Genomic DNA, 18,701 nt, shown 5'->3' on the forward strand with positions numbered 1-18,701 from the left:
GGTGAATCTAACTCCAGCATCACAACACTCATCACTGCCGTGGCTGCTCCAGAAAAAAGTGTATCCACCTCCAGTTTCAGTCAACTGACCTATGTTGGCAAGATGAGTTTCACTCAGGGCTGCAATGTCAATGTTGTATCTTGCAAGCTCTTGGGCAACTAAGGCTGTTCTTTCTGGTCTGTCTGCATTAGGGTTGTCCAAAAGCGTGTGCATGTTCCAAGTGTCAATGGTGAGCAGCGTCACCTTGTGTTTTGTTTGTTCGACTGCAAGAAGGGATCCCTGTCAGCCGCGGTAAGCTGGCCTAGGTGTAGTGAAGCAGGCAATGTTTAGGGGCCCTTCCTCATTCTATGGAGGTGAGCAGTGTGTTCCTGAAGAGGGCTGCTCAGTTGCTCGGGTAGATGCTGAGTTTCACTGCTCTTTGGTCAGCAGAAAATGACCATTAGACCTGAGCCGCCTGTGTGTAGGTCTGTGATTACAGCTCCCAGTGTATCCACTCCTGCTTCGTTGCTTGCCCATCGCCACAGGAGTTCAAGGGTTAAATAGGACACTGACGATGATGATGGTGTGGAGACTAGCACTTGATTTGGATTAAAGTGAGGGAGAGTTGCACAGTATCAGCCTCACTTTCTTTTCCCAATTCCCATCTAGATCCAATGGCAAGGCAAGAGTCAGGATGGCTGAGATGGGACTAGACACAGTGGATGACCAGGATGTCTTGTGTCTTGTCCTGCTCTCTGCGGTCCATGACGCTTGCAGACACTGCCACCTTGACCATTGGACCTTCCGTTGGTCTCGTCCGCTTAATCCGCGGGAGTTGTCTTCACATGCTGGGATAGACCCCAAATGTAAATGGAGGGGTCAAGCAGTTGCCTCATCATCCTCTGTTCCCTTACCTACTGAAAGTCTGGGTCTTAGCTGAATCTTTGAGTGGAAAACTTGGGCCCAATTTCAGCCTCCCTAAGTTTGGCATAGTGAGTTCCTGTAATTAATCAGAACAGGTGTTTAATTTATCATAAGAAGGGGATGATAGGGGTGGGAGGAAGCAAAATTCATGTAATTTAGTTGCCCTTACTTGTAATACAGACTCTGTGCACGATTACAAAATGAGTTTGACAGCCAAAGAAATTAAGTTAGTTGCCAAATACAGCCAGACACAGCTGGCTCCAACACACTTCTTACATGGCTTCTAATATTGCCATTTCTTCACTATTCCAGACTTCCTTGTGAGTCATAAAATGCAACCTTGTGAACTATTAAGTACATTGGCAAATGTGTTAGTCAAAGTATAAATTACAAACAAATGTGCAGTGTATAAACTGGTAAGGGAAATTACAGCATAGTGTTCCACTATACAGGTTATCCAATATGGTGAATGTGGGATATAGAGTTGGACTTGTGAATCTCCAAGAGGCAAAGTTCCAGGTCAGATGATTGAGAAATGTTTATATGAAGGCTAGCTGCTATCCCATGGGGAGAGAAGGAAGGTCAAAGCAATGAAGTTGTTCAAAACTGCTCTTGTGTAGCTCATGGCAAAAAAACAAGAGTGACCAAACTAGTTTATTGAATCATTAATAAAATCTGTGGTAAAAACTTTGTGTAATGTTCTGCCTGCCATATGAGATCTTTCTGTTGTAGTGAAGAATTATACTTTCAAAAGTCTTGTTAAACTTTTATTTTTACTTGAATGTGTACAAGTAGACAAAAATGAATGCAGAAGTTTAAATGACTTGTAGGAATTGATCTGGACAATTAAAAACTTGAAGCTCTTGACCCTTTCTACTTTGTCCCCATTGATGTAGACAGTGGCATGTTCTCCTTTATGCTTCCTGAAGTTGATGACCAATCCCCTTCATTTTGTTGAGATTGAGGGAGAGATTATTGTTGCGCACCAGTTCATCAGATTCTGTCTCTTTCCTGTGTTCCGTCTCATCATTGTTTGAGATCCGATCCACTACGGTGGTGTCGTCAGCAAACCTGAAAATTGAATTGGAGGGGAATTTGGCCGCACAGTCATAGGGATACATGGAATATGGTAGGGGGCTGAGAACACAGCGTTGTGGGGCACTGGTGTTGAGGTTGATCATGGAGGAGGTGTTGTTCCCTATTCTTACTGATTGTGGTCAGTGAGTTAGGAGGTTCAGGATCAAGTCGCAGACGGAGTTGCCGAGACACAAACCACAGAGCTTGGAGATGAGTTTCTTGGGAATAATAGTGTTGAAGGCTGAGCTGTAGTAAATAAACAGGAGTCTGACAGATGTCCTTGTTATCTGGGCATTCCAGGGTTGAGTGAGGGCCAGGGCCAGGACCTGTTGTGGTGGTAGGCAAACTGTAGTGGAACCAGGAAGGCTGGAATTGATTCGTGCCATGGCAAATCCTTTTGAAGCACTTCACAATGATGGATGTCAGAGCCACTGGCTATAGATATTAAGGCACGCTGCTTCGTTCCTCTTAGGTACTGGGATGATGGTTGACTTCTTGATGCAGATAGGGATCTCATTGTTGTAAAGAGAGGTCGAAGATATCTGTGAATACCTCCGCCAGCTGATCCGCACAGGATTTGAGTGCACATCCGGGCCAGTCACTTTGTGGATTGATCTTCAAGAAAGCTGCTCTGACATCTGCAATTCATAGAAAATTGAATCTTCTCCTCCCGCTCTCTGTTCTTGGAGTGAGGGGAGAAGAATGTCTTATGCCTTGCCTCCCCCCTCCCCCAGCTGCAAGTGCTTGCTTCTGAGCTATCAACAAGGTAAATCTGCTTAAGATCATATTAATCCCCCTCCTGACACTTTTATTTTGTTATTTCATAGAATTACAGAGGAAGGAACAAGAAAAATTAGCATTGGAAGCTGCTAAAAGAGATGAACAGGAGGATGGAAAACGAAGAATCCGTTCACTGAAATTCTTGAACAAAGCTGTCAAATATAGTAGTAATACAGTAGATGCAAATGCACAAAAAGGTAAAACATATTTGTGTACACAAATACACAATAACATCCAGATCTTCAATTGCACTATCTCCTACCATAAGTGAGAGATTATTGGAATCCCCAAGGAAATGGCCTGAAGACTGATGTTTGCGTCATTTCAATGTCCTGGAGTCACCATGAAATGTAAATTTCGGAAGCTTGTTGTAAAATCTAGTGGTTAACTAGTTGTCATTTTGTACTAGCGTACAGATCATATATTAATCTTCCTCCTGATGTGTTCTCTTGGTATAGGAACATCATAACTCAGTAGTCCATCTGGCCCCTCGAGCCTGCTCCACCATTCAATAACATCATGGCTGATCTTTTCGTGGGTTCAGCTCCACTTACCTGCCCACTCACCATAACCATTGATTCCTTTACTGTTCAAAAAATTATCTATCCTTGCCTTAAAAACATTCAGTGCTTCACTGGGCTGGAATTTCCACAGGTAGCTGACCTTACAACTATTCTCAACTTAAATATTATTGATATACTATGATGAATCATTTGCGTGTTCCCAGCGATTAAAGAGGGTTTATGATGTGGGGTGAGTTGAGGATTCTGAACTTATATTTGTAGGCCAATCCCTTTGAATACAGAGCAGGAAGTTGAATTTTGGCAGATATTAGGGCAACCATCACAGCAGAGTACCATGTTAAATATGCCTTGGTGTTTCCCCAAAATGTCAAATCTGCAGTAAGGCTTACAAATCCTCCATTTTGCTTTAAGCAAAAGGCATGACCTATTCTCCCCATATTGAGGCCAGTAAAAGTTTTTAAACAGTAATTAAAATATCAAATTTGTGTATTAGACACATCTGGCTGGGTGAGGGTAGGCGGAGGGGGAGCCTGCAGGGGCAAGCTAAATTGATTTGTGAGTGAGATCTCCTCCCCTCAGTGCAAAGACATCCCACTCTTGACAGTTGCTGGCCTGAATGCCTGGCAACTCTAGTAGCCTGTCCTTGAAGTATTATGTTGGAAGATGCTATGAGCACTGCTTTGAACCACCGTCTCTGGTCCTTCAGTTTCAGCTCCTTCTGTTAATGAAAGCTACCTTTGGAGCAAGCGCTTGCAGCTGAGTGGGGGGCAAGTCAAATAACTTTACTGTACAGACTCAGACAGGCAAAGTGAGGGAGTCTCCAGGCCCACTAGCTCTGGCGAGAATTGCAGTGGCCCGGAGAATCGGGCATCAACTGAAAAATGGGTTTCGTACTGGTCGCCAAACCCATTCTGATGCTCTTGGTCCACCACGCTGGCCCCAATCATGTTCCTAGCTGGCAGCCTGATAAATATTCAAATTGCCAATTTTCCATCTGATTAGCAGGCTTGAAGCCCAATTCAGGATTTGCATCAGGCAGGATTTGGTACAGGTCCTCAATCTTGGACCTGGCATGCTGGAGCCTGAGAGACTAGGGAGCACCGCCAACACCCTGGCAAAAGGGGCATCATCCCCTCACCCACCACCACTCAGATAACAAGTTATCCCCTCTTCCCATTCCCTCAACTCCCTGCCCCACTCAGACTTCCATTCTGGCAGTCCCCCTCCCCTCTCAGCTTCAGATCCACCTTCAGACCTTGGCAGTGCCATTGGTGTGCTGCCACCTGGCTTGGTTCCTTGGGTAATGAGGGGGAGTCAAGGAGGTAAATCCATTTGTAGAGTGATCATCCTCCATCCTCATCGGTTCTGGGGGTTAGGTGGGGACAAGGGGTTAACCGTACCATTCTCCCCAGGAGAGGGGTCTGATGGCTGGGCTGCACCTTTTAGCCCTGGCAGACCATAATATCATTCCTGCCATAGTGATTGGAGGCAACACTATGATCAACATCTTCATTCTTATCTGTCATCTGTGAGACCAAAGGTCATGGAGAAATGACCAGGCCACAGGGCAGGCTTGAAAAAAAAATCCACAGACTCCATTCTGTGGGGGATTTATGAGTTGGGGACAATTTAAAGATGACTACCTGATGTCAGAAAAGGTGCTAAGGCAGCAGTGCTAACCATTTTGCCACTGTGCTACCCCCATCTTAATGCATTCCATCTGACGGCAGACTAAAACTCAATCAACATACGTCTTTACTGTTAATAACACTTGCTCAGTTTCATAGGTTCCTGGCTTTATTTTGAATCTTCTGAGCTTTTGCATCAATGACGTTGCCTTCAAGTCAAGGTTCATGGATTATGATTGCAAACAATTGAATCGTTGAAGCATGACACTGCCCGTCCATGTTAGTTTTGCTTCAACCTTTTAGCTTGGATCTAAGGAGTTCCCCAACATCACAAGATTAGGGAAGTTAGAAGCATTAGTTCTGAAGCAAGGTGAACTTGGAGGACTTTCGTTTTTTAAAAAAAACTAAATAATAAATGGAATAGGAAACATAAATTCATATCACTACAAGATAAGCAGTGATAATAGGACAAGAGATTAAATGTAGGACACATTCAGAAGACCACAAACATTGATGGCACTAACATTTAAATGACCCTGGGCAGGATCCTCCAGCTTCCCAGCCATGTGTTTCTCAGTGGTGAGAGGCAGCAGGATTTCCTGTTCCTGCCTCTGTCATGGCATTTCCCACTAACTTTGCTGGGAATCCTGTGGGAGAGGGTGTGCAGCTGGCAGGATCAGAGAATCCTAGTGGTGTGAATGGCTGGGGAATTCCGGTCCCTGTCCCTCCCCAGAGCTGGCAAGCAGGAACACTAAGAGTTTACATGTCATGCTCCCTACATGGTGATTTGGGATAGCGTTATGGTTGGGATAGATGGATGGACAGATGTCCTGTCCTAGTATACTTTTGATGTATGGAAATTGCCATTAAAGGCTTTGGAAAAATTCAATAACCTGCTGTCAGATTGCAGTGCTGTTTCTCGGCAGCTTATTATTTGGATGTACAAATACAATTGCTTCTTTTATATTCAGACTATAAAACCAGCTCCGGTCATACTGCAGATTTCAATCAACGCCTGCTGGAAGCTAGCACTCAGTTCCAAAAGAATCAGGGTAAAGGCACAATAGATGTGTGGTGGCTGTTTGATGATGGAGGTATGAAATGATTTTAATGCCTATGAATGTAACATTCTGTAAGGTATGCAGTTTGAAAATTGATAATGCAAGCCTTTTAAATTAATTCATGACCTCAGAGTTACTCCAAACATTTTACAATGGAGTACTTTTGAAATGCAGTCAGCATTTGTATGCAGCAACCTTCGACAAATTGAAATGAAATAAATTACCATATCATCTGTTGGTTAAGGCAGAAATGTTGGCCAGGATACTGGAAGAATTTCCCTGCTTCCCTCAAACAGTGCCCTGGGTCTTTTATGTCCATCCAAGAGGTAAATTGGGTCTTGGTACAATGTCTCTTTGAAAAGAGAGTACAGTACTAACACCATTGCACTGAAGTGCAATACTAGCTCAGTATCGCACTGAAATACCAACCTAGATTATGTGCTCAAATCGGTGGAATGCACCTTGAACCCATGAGCTGGACTTATGGAAGGTCTTCGTGACTGGCAGGAGAGTCAGTGGAAGCCTGTGACACCTTTAGGAAAGACTTGCTGAATTAAGTGTCAGTCTTTCAGTTGACATGCCAGTGGTGGGTTATTCCCAGGATCAAGAAGCCCAGGGGCTGAAGTCCCACTTGCTGAGGGCTGGCACTGTTTTGTACTTGGCAGCTGCAGCCAGCGATACACCCACCTGAGGCTTCAGATTGAGGGAGGAGCCTGGCATAGATAAGTGGTGTTTGGGGTGGGGGAGGGCAGTGGCTTTCAGCAGCCCCCTCCTTTCTCGATGCCAGGTCTCTTGATCAGAAACTTAGTGCTCCCCAACCCCCATCTCCCTCCCCAGAGCTGGCAGGCAGAGATGCTAGAGTTTACATGTCATACTCCCCACATGGTGATTCTCCTGATGATAATTGCCAACTAAAGGGACTCAATTGGTGATAGGGCTTTCCCTAATCAGGGTGGAGATGGGAAAGTGACAGGGTCCCCATCTGCTCCCCTCCTGCCTCATTAAATGCATGCCCTCCTCCGTTTCCAAATGTGCCACGGGAGGGAATTAAATTCTGCCCAATGAATGAATTTTGATTTAGTGTTCATACTCTTGCCTATTTTCAAACTGAAATCTCTAGTAGGATGATGAGAAATGGTTAGGAATATTTAGATATATAAAAGATTTCCTGATGGTCTTTTTGGGTGTTGGCACTATTAGTTTGGGTCCCACATCTAATTCTATAGAATCTAAAATGATTTCAGTTTTTGTTTATGAAAACTTGTATGAAATGAGTAATGTTGCATTAAAATTCAACCCTCCAATTAAATAGGTATTAACCCCAATATCATCACTTCAATAGGTTTGACGATTCTCATTCCCTATCTGTTAACGACACGAAAAAAATGGTGTGGCTGTAAATTGCGTATCTTTATTGGAGGGAAGTTGGACAGTATCAGTGAGGAGAAACGAGCGTAAGTTTTTTTTTAAAAGATCCCTTACACATTAAAATCATTTAGCTATTTTTGCTGCTGATTGCAGTCTTGACTGCTTTTCAGGAACTTTGCAAACTTAATTTTGTGATGTGAATGTTTGTGAATATTGGTACAAAGCTTTAACTGTAATGTTTTAAAGTATTGAAAAATAAATGTCTGCTTTTGAAAAAGAAACGGCAGACATTCACCAGTAAAATCAGTACACTTACCAGCAGCAAATGCATCAGTGTCTTTCATGGTAATGTGCTTATCCGAATATACACGTGTATATAATATAGATGCATTTGAATGCGCACATTGACACTAAAGGGACTCTTCAGGATTTCCCTTTGCGTCAAATTTGAAGTAACAGAATCATAGAGGACTGAAGAAAGTCATTCAGCTCATGCCTGTGCCATCTCTTTGAAACAGCTGTCCTATTAGTTGCATCCTAGTCTTGCCCCATTACCTTGAATTGTTATCTTAGTAATTGCCTAATCTGTGACCTGGTTACTGATCCTCCTGCGAGTTGCTTTGGTTTCTCATTGTTTACACTCAAATCCCTTCATAATTTGGAATATTTCTGCCAAATCTCTCCATAATCTTCTCTGCACCAAAGAGGAAAAACCATAACTTCTCTAGTATTTTCATATGACTAAATATCAACTTCCTTGACCTTCCATTGTCTCTAATTTGTCAGTGCTTGTCTGGAATTCTGTACTTCATGAGCAGAAATTTTCCCCAACTGAATATTGGGAAGACTGAAGCCAGTATCTTTCACACAGAGAACTCTGTTCCCTGACCACTGACTCTGTCCCACTCTCTCTAACTAACTGTCTGAGGCTGAATAAGATCATACGCAAACTTGCTATTTAACCCTAAGATAAAACTTAGAGCTCCCATTGGGTTCATCACCAAGAACACCTACTTTCACTTCTGACATAGCCTGACTCCGCTCATGTTTCAGTTCAACTGCTGAAACTTTCATCCTTGCCTCTGTTATCTAGTTCTGATTATTCCACCGCTCTCCTTGCCGGCTTCCAATATTCTACCTGACATAAACTTGATCTTACTCAAAATACTGTTGCCCACACCTTAACTCATCACTTTGCCCGTGTGCATAATGACTTTAGCTGTGGCAACATTTCAATTTTCATAAACCTGCATAATTTCATCCAATCTTTTCTCTGTAACCCTCTCCATTTCTCTAACGCTGAGATCACCATGCTTCTCCAATCCTCCTTGTGGACCCACAATTTTAATTGTTTCAGCACTGGCAGCCTGGAATTTTCTTCCTTAAACCCTTCCACCTCTCCTCTGCCTTTTTAAGATGCTCTTTAATAGTTACATCTGGCCAAACTTTTGATCATCTGTCATAAGGGATGCGATTTTTCCAAAATAATTCTAAGCACCCAACAGGTGGGAAAATGGGAAGCTTTTCTGCCCTTTGTTTTGGGTGAGTTTAGTGAAATGAATTTATAGCACTCTGTGCAACACAGGCTGTCAGTATAGAGGCCATCGGGTGATGTATGCCATTGGGAAGGCAGGGAGCTAATCCCACTCGAGACTGGCATCAGACTGCTGAAGGGGCCACTGCTCGTAAATCAATCTCCCTGTATTCTGGGAGATTGATTTTTTTCCTGTTTTTGGCATCCCGCTTAAAATTCCTGACGCTACACTACTTGACCAGTGCGGCAGGAAAATCATGCCCAAAATCTTTGTGGCTAGCTCAGCTCACCAGCAGAGGGTCACTTCTTGTGCTGAGTGACTTTGGGATAGTTCATCTAACACTACTTTTTGGCCAAAAGCATGGCTTTGTGTAAAATGTTTCGTAAGATTTTGGTTGTGTTAATTAGTGAATGCAAAACTTCCCCTTTTTAGTTTGATGTATTAATTACCTATTAATTAACACTTCATCTTTTTTACTTTTTCTCACAGGAAAAGTCTTAAAGTCCTGTTCGCTGCTTTATTTGGTCATTTGGTGTAATGCCTTAACTATGTTAGGGAGTTGTAGATTTTAAATAAAAGAAAAGGATATAGTTTGTATAAATTGATGCAAAATAACAAGTTTATTGAAGGAGCTGTTGCCTGTACAGAATAAAAACAAACTAAACAGCAGCCTGAGGAACACGCCAAACGACGTCAGCATCAAATCATGTGACTGGCTCTTAAACCAACCATGCAACAACTAAAATTTATGTTTGGGAAATTAATTTCTTTTGAGAAGTTTTCTCTACAAGGATCATAAGTGTGTTGTAGTCATACTGGTTTGTGTGGTGTTAATATTGTTTAATAACTAAGTACCTTGGGATGCGCCACTTTGTTAAAGGTGTTTATAAATGCATGGGCTGGAACTTTCTGGCCATTCACACTGGTGGGATCTTCTGGTCCTGCCAACAGCACACCCACCTTGGGTTTCCTGACAACAAGTGGTGCATTGAAAGAGAATGACAGCTGCAGGACCAGAAGATCCTACCACCATGAAACACACGGTAGACTGTGTGGTAAATCGTGCTCATGTTGTATACCCTTCTGTCTGCTATCACCTCCTCTGTACCCCTCTCAAGCCTTGACTTCCCTAATGAGTGGTGCTCAGAAGTGAACATGCTATTCTGGTTAAGACCTAATCAGTGTTTTATAAAGGCTTAGTATAATTTATTTGCTTTTATATGCTCTGCCATATATTAAAGGTCACTTTAACCTGGCAGAAAACTGACTGGATCAGATCAGTCAGATTGACTTCACTGGAAAGTAAACAAAACTTTAAAACAAGTGTCTGATCTGATCCCATGTGTTCTTTGCTGGCAGGTTGGGTCAATTACTCCCATTGTTTCAGTTGGTTGCCTTTGAAATAGTCATCCAGAATTGCCTGTTGTAACTGGCATGCAATATGGAATTCTAAACTATGTGATGAATCAGATTTCAGTGTTAATGAATTCAGCTGTGGGAATTTACAGTAGAACACTTCCCTTGTGTCTCAGCCTCCCCATCATTGTACTATGATACTCTGGTCAGAGTGCTCAGACCTCCACCCCCTGCCATCGTTACAAACTTCAGATCCTTTCCCCTGCGCATGCCATCAATACCAAATGTTCCCATCTGCCAGACCTCGCCAGTAGTCCATGCTGTGAAGCACTGAAATTGCCCAGCCTAGAAATTTGACATTGCTCATTTTACAGCATAAAAGATGCCAATATGTCCATCATGCTAATGCGTGCTTGCATTTTGAACTGAAAGTGCCATTTTCACCATTTTGATGTGGGCAGTATCCAGAGGCTTGAATGCAGCTAGCATTCTGAGAAACCAGGTTGCTGTATAGTCCAGCCAGCTGCCCTTAAAGGGAGCACTGGATCACACCACAATAAAAGTGTATTTTTAAAAACAATTTCCAAAAAAGTGGAGATGGGAGCTGCAGAAATCCTCCGGCAGCAATTAACAACCTCGAATTCAAAAGCTCCTTATTGATGCGCAGCCTGGAGACAAATGACCGGCAGCTCTGCAGTTTGTCATTTGGTGTAAATGAAACCCAAAATTAGGAGGGCGTCAGACTTGCTTGTTCCAGCACAGATATCGATCCTTTCAACAATTCACACCACTTCTTAGTGTGAAACAATTTCTAGGCTCCTGTGTCAATTGTACCATCCTCTTTATTGCCTGCAACCCAAACAAACCTCTGGCTTTGCAGTTCCATCCAAACATCTACAGTAAGCCTTGCCTTATCATGGCTGCTTCTTTTGCGGCCATGCCACTAATCTCTATCTTGCTCCTCCACTTCCGGCTGCCAGAGACATAAACCAGAATATCTGGTGGACAGCATTGGCTGGAATCGATCTTGAAATCCTCATGCAAATGAGACCCAAACTTAGGAGGCCCTCAGAGCTATTTGTTCCAGCACAAATATTAATCCTTTCAACAGGTTCGCACCTACTATTGGTGCAAAACTATTTCTAAGCTCCTGCGTCTACCATGCCACTACTCTTTATTGCCTGAAACCCAAACAAACCTGAGTGGTTTTGCAGCTCCAAGCAGCTCATCAGTGAAGAGCTTGGTTACAAGAGATGAGGCAGATATGACTTGCCTCCTAGTCAACTTTGAGAAATTATATTGGTGAATGAGTACTCTAAAGACGCTTGATTTTAGTAACTTTGGAAACCAGGAAGATTTTGAGATTGATCCATTCATTACCTCCGCCGAATGAGCTGATCTAAGCAGGTGGAGTAATACAATTGGCCCTGGCCTAGGGAGGAGAAAATCTGTCAGGATTTCTGCTTTAAGACTCTAGTTACTTGTGTTAAAAGTGATTTATTGATTAAGGTGTGAGCTTGGTTGTGCTGTGTGCCAGAATCAATAAGCCTCCTGATATTTTACTGTCAAGGGACAAAGTGAATAATAAGCAGTAGTGTGCGGTTTCTCAAAGAGCTCAAAGCTCAAAGAAAAGGAAAATTTGCTGGTGCATGTTGTCTCCTCGTACAACTGTATTTATCCCCTCACATAGGCAAATGTTAATTATCCTTATGGTATGACGTTGCTTTTGCTCAGGCTGAGCTATAGAATGTCGGCGAGACTACATCGGGTATTATTGGAGACTTCACTTTCCTTTTGTTTGGATGATCTTCAGTGTTTCAGGAGAAAGAGAGTGGTGATATTTTTACTTCAAATGTAAAGTGGAAGAGAGTTGAAGGTCAAGCTTCAAATTAGCAGCAACTTTCCTCAATAGGTTAGGTCTAGATGTATCTAATTTCAGCTTCTAATGTCCCAAAGGCCAGCTTGTCAAGTCATGTAGCATTTACCAACAAACTGTTAACAACTGTTTTTACAAAAAAGTTGTTTATGCAATCAATATCCACAGACTAATTAACATGCAGTTGTCTGTTACTCAGGCAGTATTGCTGCTGTGTTTTGCTTAACCCATTGGGTTTCTGACTTTTTGACATGGAGAACATACAATCCCTCAGATCAACTTGTAAACAAATGATATACAATCACGAACCTCCATCCTAACTTTGAAAGACAAAGCTTGATTGCCCAAAAGAAACTACCCCTGCCAATGCAGAGAATACCTGTTTACATTAAAATACAGAATGGAAGCAATCCATTAATAAATCATGAAAATTTTAAAATATTAGGATCCTTCTGACTGTTCAGTATTTCTGGTATTCCAAATCTGACCACCGGCAACTTCCTCTTTAAATTCTGGTTTGAAAACCTATGGTCAGACAGAAGTATGTATAAATCTTTAAAAGCAGCGAGCACTTTGAAGGAAGAGATTTTCTGAGAGGGTACTCCTATTAACAGAATGCGAGGTCAGAGATGTATTTTGGGACTTCAAGGAGGGGAGCAGGATCGAGGAATGGGAACGTTTTGGGAGATGGTTCCAAAGAGCAGGATTGAGGCACCAAAGGCTGTTCCAGCCAAAGCAAGGGGAGAATGTCCGACAGGCTAGAGTCAAAGGTCAAGAAGGGACTTCAGCATAAAAACAATGGGATAATTCCCTGAAGAATTTAATTCACTGTCGTTTATTGATGGCAAGTGGAACAGTAGACAGCAGAGCTTTGTCCAAGGTGTAGTTAGGAGTTTGGAGGAAGCAAGCCACAATTGAAGTGCTCCAGTTTAGAAATGATGGAAGTATGGATAGGGTTTTGGTGACAGTGGGATTAAAGTGGGGACCAGTGTGACAACATTGCACAGTTTCAAGCAAGTATCATAAATAGCAAATAGTCAATGCAGTTTAGTTTATTAGTGACACAAGTAGGCTTACATTAACAGTGAAATGAAGTTACTGTTGAGACTCAACTCTGGATTAAATAGAACTGAGGCTGCATCTAATCTTACTCAACCAGAGTAAGCAGTCATGGAGTGGACATAATGGATAGCAAGGATAGAGCTTTTAGCAAGAATCAAAAGCAATAGTTTTGGTTTTCCTAACTTTCAGTTATCGCAAATTTTGGTTTATTCATTACTTAATAACAGGCAGTCTGACTGCATGGAGATAATTAAGGTCAAGGGAAATGCAAGTACAACAGGTCAACCACAGGGTTAGCATGCGATTATAAGGATGAAGTGATGGGAACCAAGGATGGTTCCCTGGGGACTTGCTGGTATTTGGTTAAGTCTTAGTAGAAGCCTTTGCTGGAAACTCATTTACTGCATTGAGAGAGTTCACCCATCCCCATTTAGATGAACCATGGGGAAAAATGGCGCTGATTGACAATGTCAAGCACTGCAGAAAAGTTGAGGAGTGATGATGTATCTGGGTTCCAGGGACAGCAGATATCAGTGGTGATTTGTAGTAGTTGGTGCTCTGGGCAAATGGAAGTAATTCAAACAGGTGAGCACACATCTAGGAGGTAACAACATGTTTAGATGATAACGATTAGAAGGAGCAGAGTTTAAAGTTGGGCTTTTTGATTGTGGCTTTGAAAAACCAAGGGAGAAAATGTGAATAGAATGAATAACTAACAATATCAGTGTAAGGAGCATTAAAGATTACTGAATCAGGAGGGGGCTAGGAAGGAATAAAAGTAAATTTGAAGGCGTTGAAATTGCCAGATTGAAGTTGGCAATGGGGGTGTTGGAAAGTTTCACAAAGTTGTGTGGATTTTCTCTCAGCCAAAAATCCACGAGCTAGATTTTGACTTTAAAGGTAGAATATTTGCAAGAATAGGACTTGAAGCAATTTGTTATTGTTCAAAGATGGATACTTGTGCTGCTAAAGGCACATATGCTTGGCTACTCTTAAAATATATTTGCCTTAGAATGAAATAGAGCACTAGACGAGACATGTATAGTGTCCATCACCCATGAGTTCCTTTTAATAGATGAGGGACTCTCGGCGGACTGACATCAACTTGGGATCTAGGAACATAATATTCTCAAATCCCCCCCCCCCCCCCCCCCCCCCCCCAAAAAATACGTGCATGCACACATGTTTGGAGATAGGGTAGCAATTCGGGTGAGAGTGTGTTGGGACTCTGCTGCCTTCCTGGCCTGGTTGGATAACCTTCCCACTGGAAGTCAGTTTGAGACTTGTGGAAAATTAATATCTACTTAAAGGCCTCATCTCACCCTCATACATTTCATCTTTAACTTGAGGCAAACTGTCCTTTATTAGACCTTTTGCCTTGGCCACCTCTTTTCCCCCAGTAGGATGTTTCCCCTGCTGGTGAGCCTAGAATCAGAGGGTACATTCTCAGATCAAGGGGCAGGCTATTTATGACTGGGGTGGGGAAGATTTGTTTTCACTCGCAAGGTGGTAAGTCTTTGAAATTCTTTACCCCAGAGGGCTTGTGGCATCTCAGTCATTGAGCATGTCCAAAACAGTAATCAGTAGATTTATGGAAAATAATGACACAAAAGGATATGGGGATATGGAAAATGATAAAGGGATATGGGGATAACATGGGGAAGTGGCATAAGAAGTTGATGACCAACTATGATCTGAATGATGGAGCAGGCTCCACTGGCCTACCTCTGCTCCTGTGCTCTCAATTCTGAGGGCCAGCAGAAGCTGCAAAGAGAGATTGGTAAGATTGTGGAATTGGCTACCAGCTGAGAGCTGGGATTTCATGTCAGTAATTTGGTACACTTTGATTAAAAAATGTACTGACTCTTGACAGCAACTGAAACCTTATTTGAGCATGTGCAATGAAGGCAAATGCATTATCAAAAGCAGTGTCTAGACTTAGAATTTAAATAAAAAATCCTTTAGCTGCAACAAATACCAAAGCACAAGTGAATAAAATGGTTTAAGAACAGAGGGCATATGCAAACCAAAGTTATGCTCTGGAGCTTGCATTTGGTTGTTATTTACTTTCCACTGTGACAAACTCCATAGAGCAGTACAGTTGTCTATTCACATGTGGCCTATCTCCATTTCAGTTTCTAGGGTCAGCCAGTGCAGGAAGTGCTCCCTCTTGTGTTCCAATACTAATAGATACAGTATACCTTGGTTTTATGAAAGAACAGAGGGACTTAGTGGATCAGGTTTAAAATGTAGTAAAAGCAGCTCCTGAAGTGGATAAAACCATAAGTTAATGCAATACTTCAATGTAAAGGTATAGAATATGAAAGTTGAGATATATTGACAAGCTTGTATAAACCATGAATGATACAAATTTGGATACATGCAATTTAGGAAGGGTGTTGAAACAATACTAAGTGTATAGTGCAGGTACATAGAATGAGAATTGCTACTTATATGGAGGATAAACACCTATGGAGCAATTGGATTGAACTGTCTGATGCTGCCACCATTTATCTGGTATAGAAATGATAAAGCTTTAAAACATCATTCCTCTTGTTTCTGTACAGAATGGCTGCACTTCTAGGCAAATTCAGGATTCAATGCGCTGACATCAAGGTCATCGGAGACATTAACATGAAACCAAGCAAAGAGAGGTAGGCAGAGTCTGTAACTGTCAAATGAACATTTCTGTATGTTGCTGGCAATCTGCAGCAGCGTGGAACAATAGAATCATAGAACCCTACAGTGCAGAAAGAGGTCTCTCAGCCCATCGAGTCTGCGCCGAACACAATCCCACCCAGGCCCTACCTCCATATCCCTAAAAATAAACCCACTAATCCCTCTAACCTACGCATCCCTGGAGGGGCAATTTCTTAGCATGGCCAATCAAACTAACCAGCACATCTTTGGACTGCGGGAGGAAACTGGAGTACCCACAGGAAACCCACACAGACACAAGGAGAATGTGCAAACTCCACAAAGACAGTGACCCGAGCTGGGAATCGAACCCAGGACCCTGGAGCTGTGAAGCAGCAGTGGTAACCACTGTGCTACCGTGCCGAATATCAATAGTGTTGACGTTCGTGAATCATGGATGGGGTGGTGGGTTCTTGTCACAAATTCCACAGACACAAAAACTAGTAGCTTGTTTCAAAAATGATCATGGATGTATTCCAGGATGGATCTCGCTTTCTATTTGTGTGAAATAATGTTGCAGATGGATTCTGAATTTTACTGAAACAAGCTTTTGAGGGGCATGACAGGGTAGATGCTGAGGGTGCTTGCCCTTGTAGGGGAATCTGGACGTAGGGAATACAGTTTAAAAATAAAAGCATCTCCTATTTAATACAGATGAAAAGGAGTTTCTTCTGAGTTTGATATCTGCAGTAGAAGTTGAAAGTACAGCACTTGGCCAATTTGAAGACTGTTGGATGTGATCACATTGTTGCTATAATTATAACATTTTACTGACCAGACATAGAATACCATTAGTTATGGAATCATTTCTGGCTGCTTTGACTGTTAATTTGAATTGACTGATTGCAGCTGGAAAACATTTGAGGAATTGATTGAACCATACCAACTACATGAGGGTTCTAAGGATCCTGCGACTGCAGAGATCCTGCAGAAAGAATATCCATGGAAAATTACTGATGCTGAACTGGAGAGATTTAAAGAAAAGGTGGGCAGAAAATAGGCTAAAAAATATATAAATAAATATTTCGGACAAAAGATTTCTGAATTATAACATAAATGTACATGTAATTACAATGACTTTTTGTTTTAAATCAAAGACATACCGGCAGGTCAGACTCAATGAACTTCTGCAGGAGAACTCTCGGTCTGCCAATATTATTGTTGTGTGAGTTCTTCTTCTGGATATTACACCTAAATCAACTAATTAGGCACCAATTATAACAAGAACAGTAAGGATTGTTCTTGGTGTTTTAGATAATGTTACATTACAGATTCAGAAGTATAATTGATTCTCCTGGTTTTTTTTAGTGGAGATGGTAGATATGGTTGTCTATACATAGGGAAAGTAATTGTTATAAATTCTGCTTCAGAATTTTTACAAGTATAGTGGCTTCTATTAGCCACATTTGCATTATTAGTGTTTTAAACTTGATTTTCTTTCACCCATTAGGAGTTTGCCAATCGCAAGGAAGGAAGCTGTATCAAGTTACCTTTATATGGCTTGGTTGGAGATTCTTTCCCGAAACCTGCCTCCTGTCATTATGATCCGAGGGAATCAAAAGAATGTTCTGACCTTCTACTCCTAATGGAAAATGGCATGTCAAGGTGACAGCAAATGCCACCTTTGCTGCAACAATTATTTATCACCCAGCATATTTGATAGTTGCTTAGAAAGAGCAACATTTGATTGAAGTAGCAAACAAACTTTATTTTAGTTTCTGATTTCCTGTTCCATTTCACAAATAATGTCACTAGCTAAGTCTTCTAAAATTACACCGTCATATTTGGTCACCGTCATGAACCAGTCTGATTAATAGAACTTTGCAATTTAAGACACTTCTTCAATTACTAATTTTACAAAGATGGAATAACATTCCCTCTTGTGCAGCCATTATATTGAAGGGATAATATACTCATTATAGGTCATTATGTGGATCCTAAATTGTTCAGCCTTAAGATCTTCAAGATCTTAAGATCTGCTGTATTGTTACTTGTTTGATATTCCCACTAACTCAGTCTAAATCAGGGTTTTAGTAGAGGTTTTGACTCAATTATGTAACTTGAGTGTATACACAAGAAGCACAAGTTGAGAAAAGTCTGCCCTTGTCTGACAAACATATATGCACAAGAGTGAACCAGAAGCGTGAAAGCAGAATGTCGTTTAAACCAGATGAGATGTACAGATTTGTGGACGACAGACAGATCAATGAAGAAAGGTGTGCAGAGATGAACAGAATGAAGAGTGGTGTGAAATTTCAGAGACAGGAAGGGCACAAAAATCGGCTGGAATTTGGTGGGATTTCTCACAATATGATAAAAATATTCATGTTGCTGAAATTCAGTGTTTGATTGTAACTTGTGTAAGTAATGTAATCTGCAAACATAAATGGTATTCTTGTGTATGATGAGAGTTGAAATAAATGATAGTAGAATTTAACTTTGTTATCTTTGGTCTTCATCCAAATAGTGGAATTTCACAAAACATGTTCTACCATTTTTGCCAAGGTACTATTTTTTAAATGTTCGCAAAATGATTTTAGATATATTACGGGTGGGATTTTGTGCCCAGCCTGCCATTGGCCAGTGGTGGGATCTTGTGGTCCCATCCTTGTCAATGGATTGCCTGTTAAATGAGCCCCTGGATGCTCAGAAACCCACGATGTGAGAGAGTTGTCATCGGGTCCAGAACGTTTTCTGTGGATGGCTAGAAAACTCTGGCCTATAATTTTAGCCTCCAATCTCTTTGTCCAAGCTTGTATGTTTTTGCCTTCATAAAATATATTGACACACCAGTTTGAAAGTTTTTGAAAAAGTGAGCAAGCTTAAAAATTGGC

At 41.6% G+C, this 18,701-nt stretch overlaps 1 protein-coding gene across 1 annotated transcript in view; it reads left to right on the top strand.

Annotated features, from left to right (window-relative positions):
• slc12a1 (solute carrier family 12 member 1) overlaps positions 1-18,304 on the top strand; it is a 78,927-nt gene extending 60,623 nt beyond the window's left edge. Inside the window, exons 20-26 of the mRNA XM_080216258.1 lie at positions 2,808-2,957; positions 5,884-6,006; positions 7,316-7,427; positions 15,738-15,824; positions 16,717-16,852; positions 16,965-17,032; positions 17,318-18,304. Of these exons, the coding sequence (XP_080072384.1) occupies positions 2,808-2,957; positions 5,884-6,006; positions 7,316-7,427; positions 15,738-15,824; positions 16,717-16,852; positions 16,965-17,032; positions 17,318-17,453 (812 nt within the window). The 3' untranslated portion in view covers positions 17,454-18,304. The remainder of the gene's footprint in view (positions 1-2,807; positions 2,958-5,883; positions 6,007-7,315; positions 7,428-15,737; positions 15,825-16,716; positions 16,853-16,964; positions 17,033-17,317) is intronic.
• Positions 18,305-18,701: the final 397 nt, after the last annotated feature.

This window comes from Carcharhinus amblyrhynchos, chromosome 32, assembly GCF_965287045.1.
Source record: "Carcharhinus amblyrhynchos chromosome 32, sCarAmb.v2.hapA, whole genome shotgun sequence".
Taxonomy (NCBI): Eukaryota; Metazoa; Chordata; class Chondrichthyes; order Carcharhiniformes; family Carcharhinidae; genus Carcharhinus; species Carcharhinus amblyrhynchos.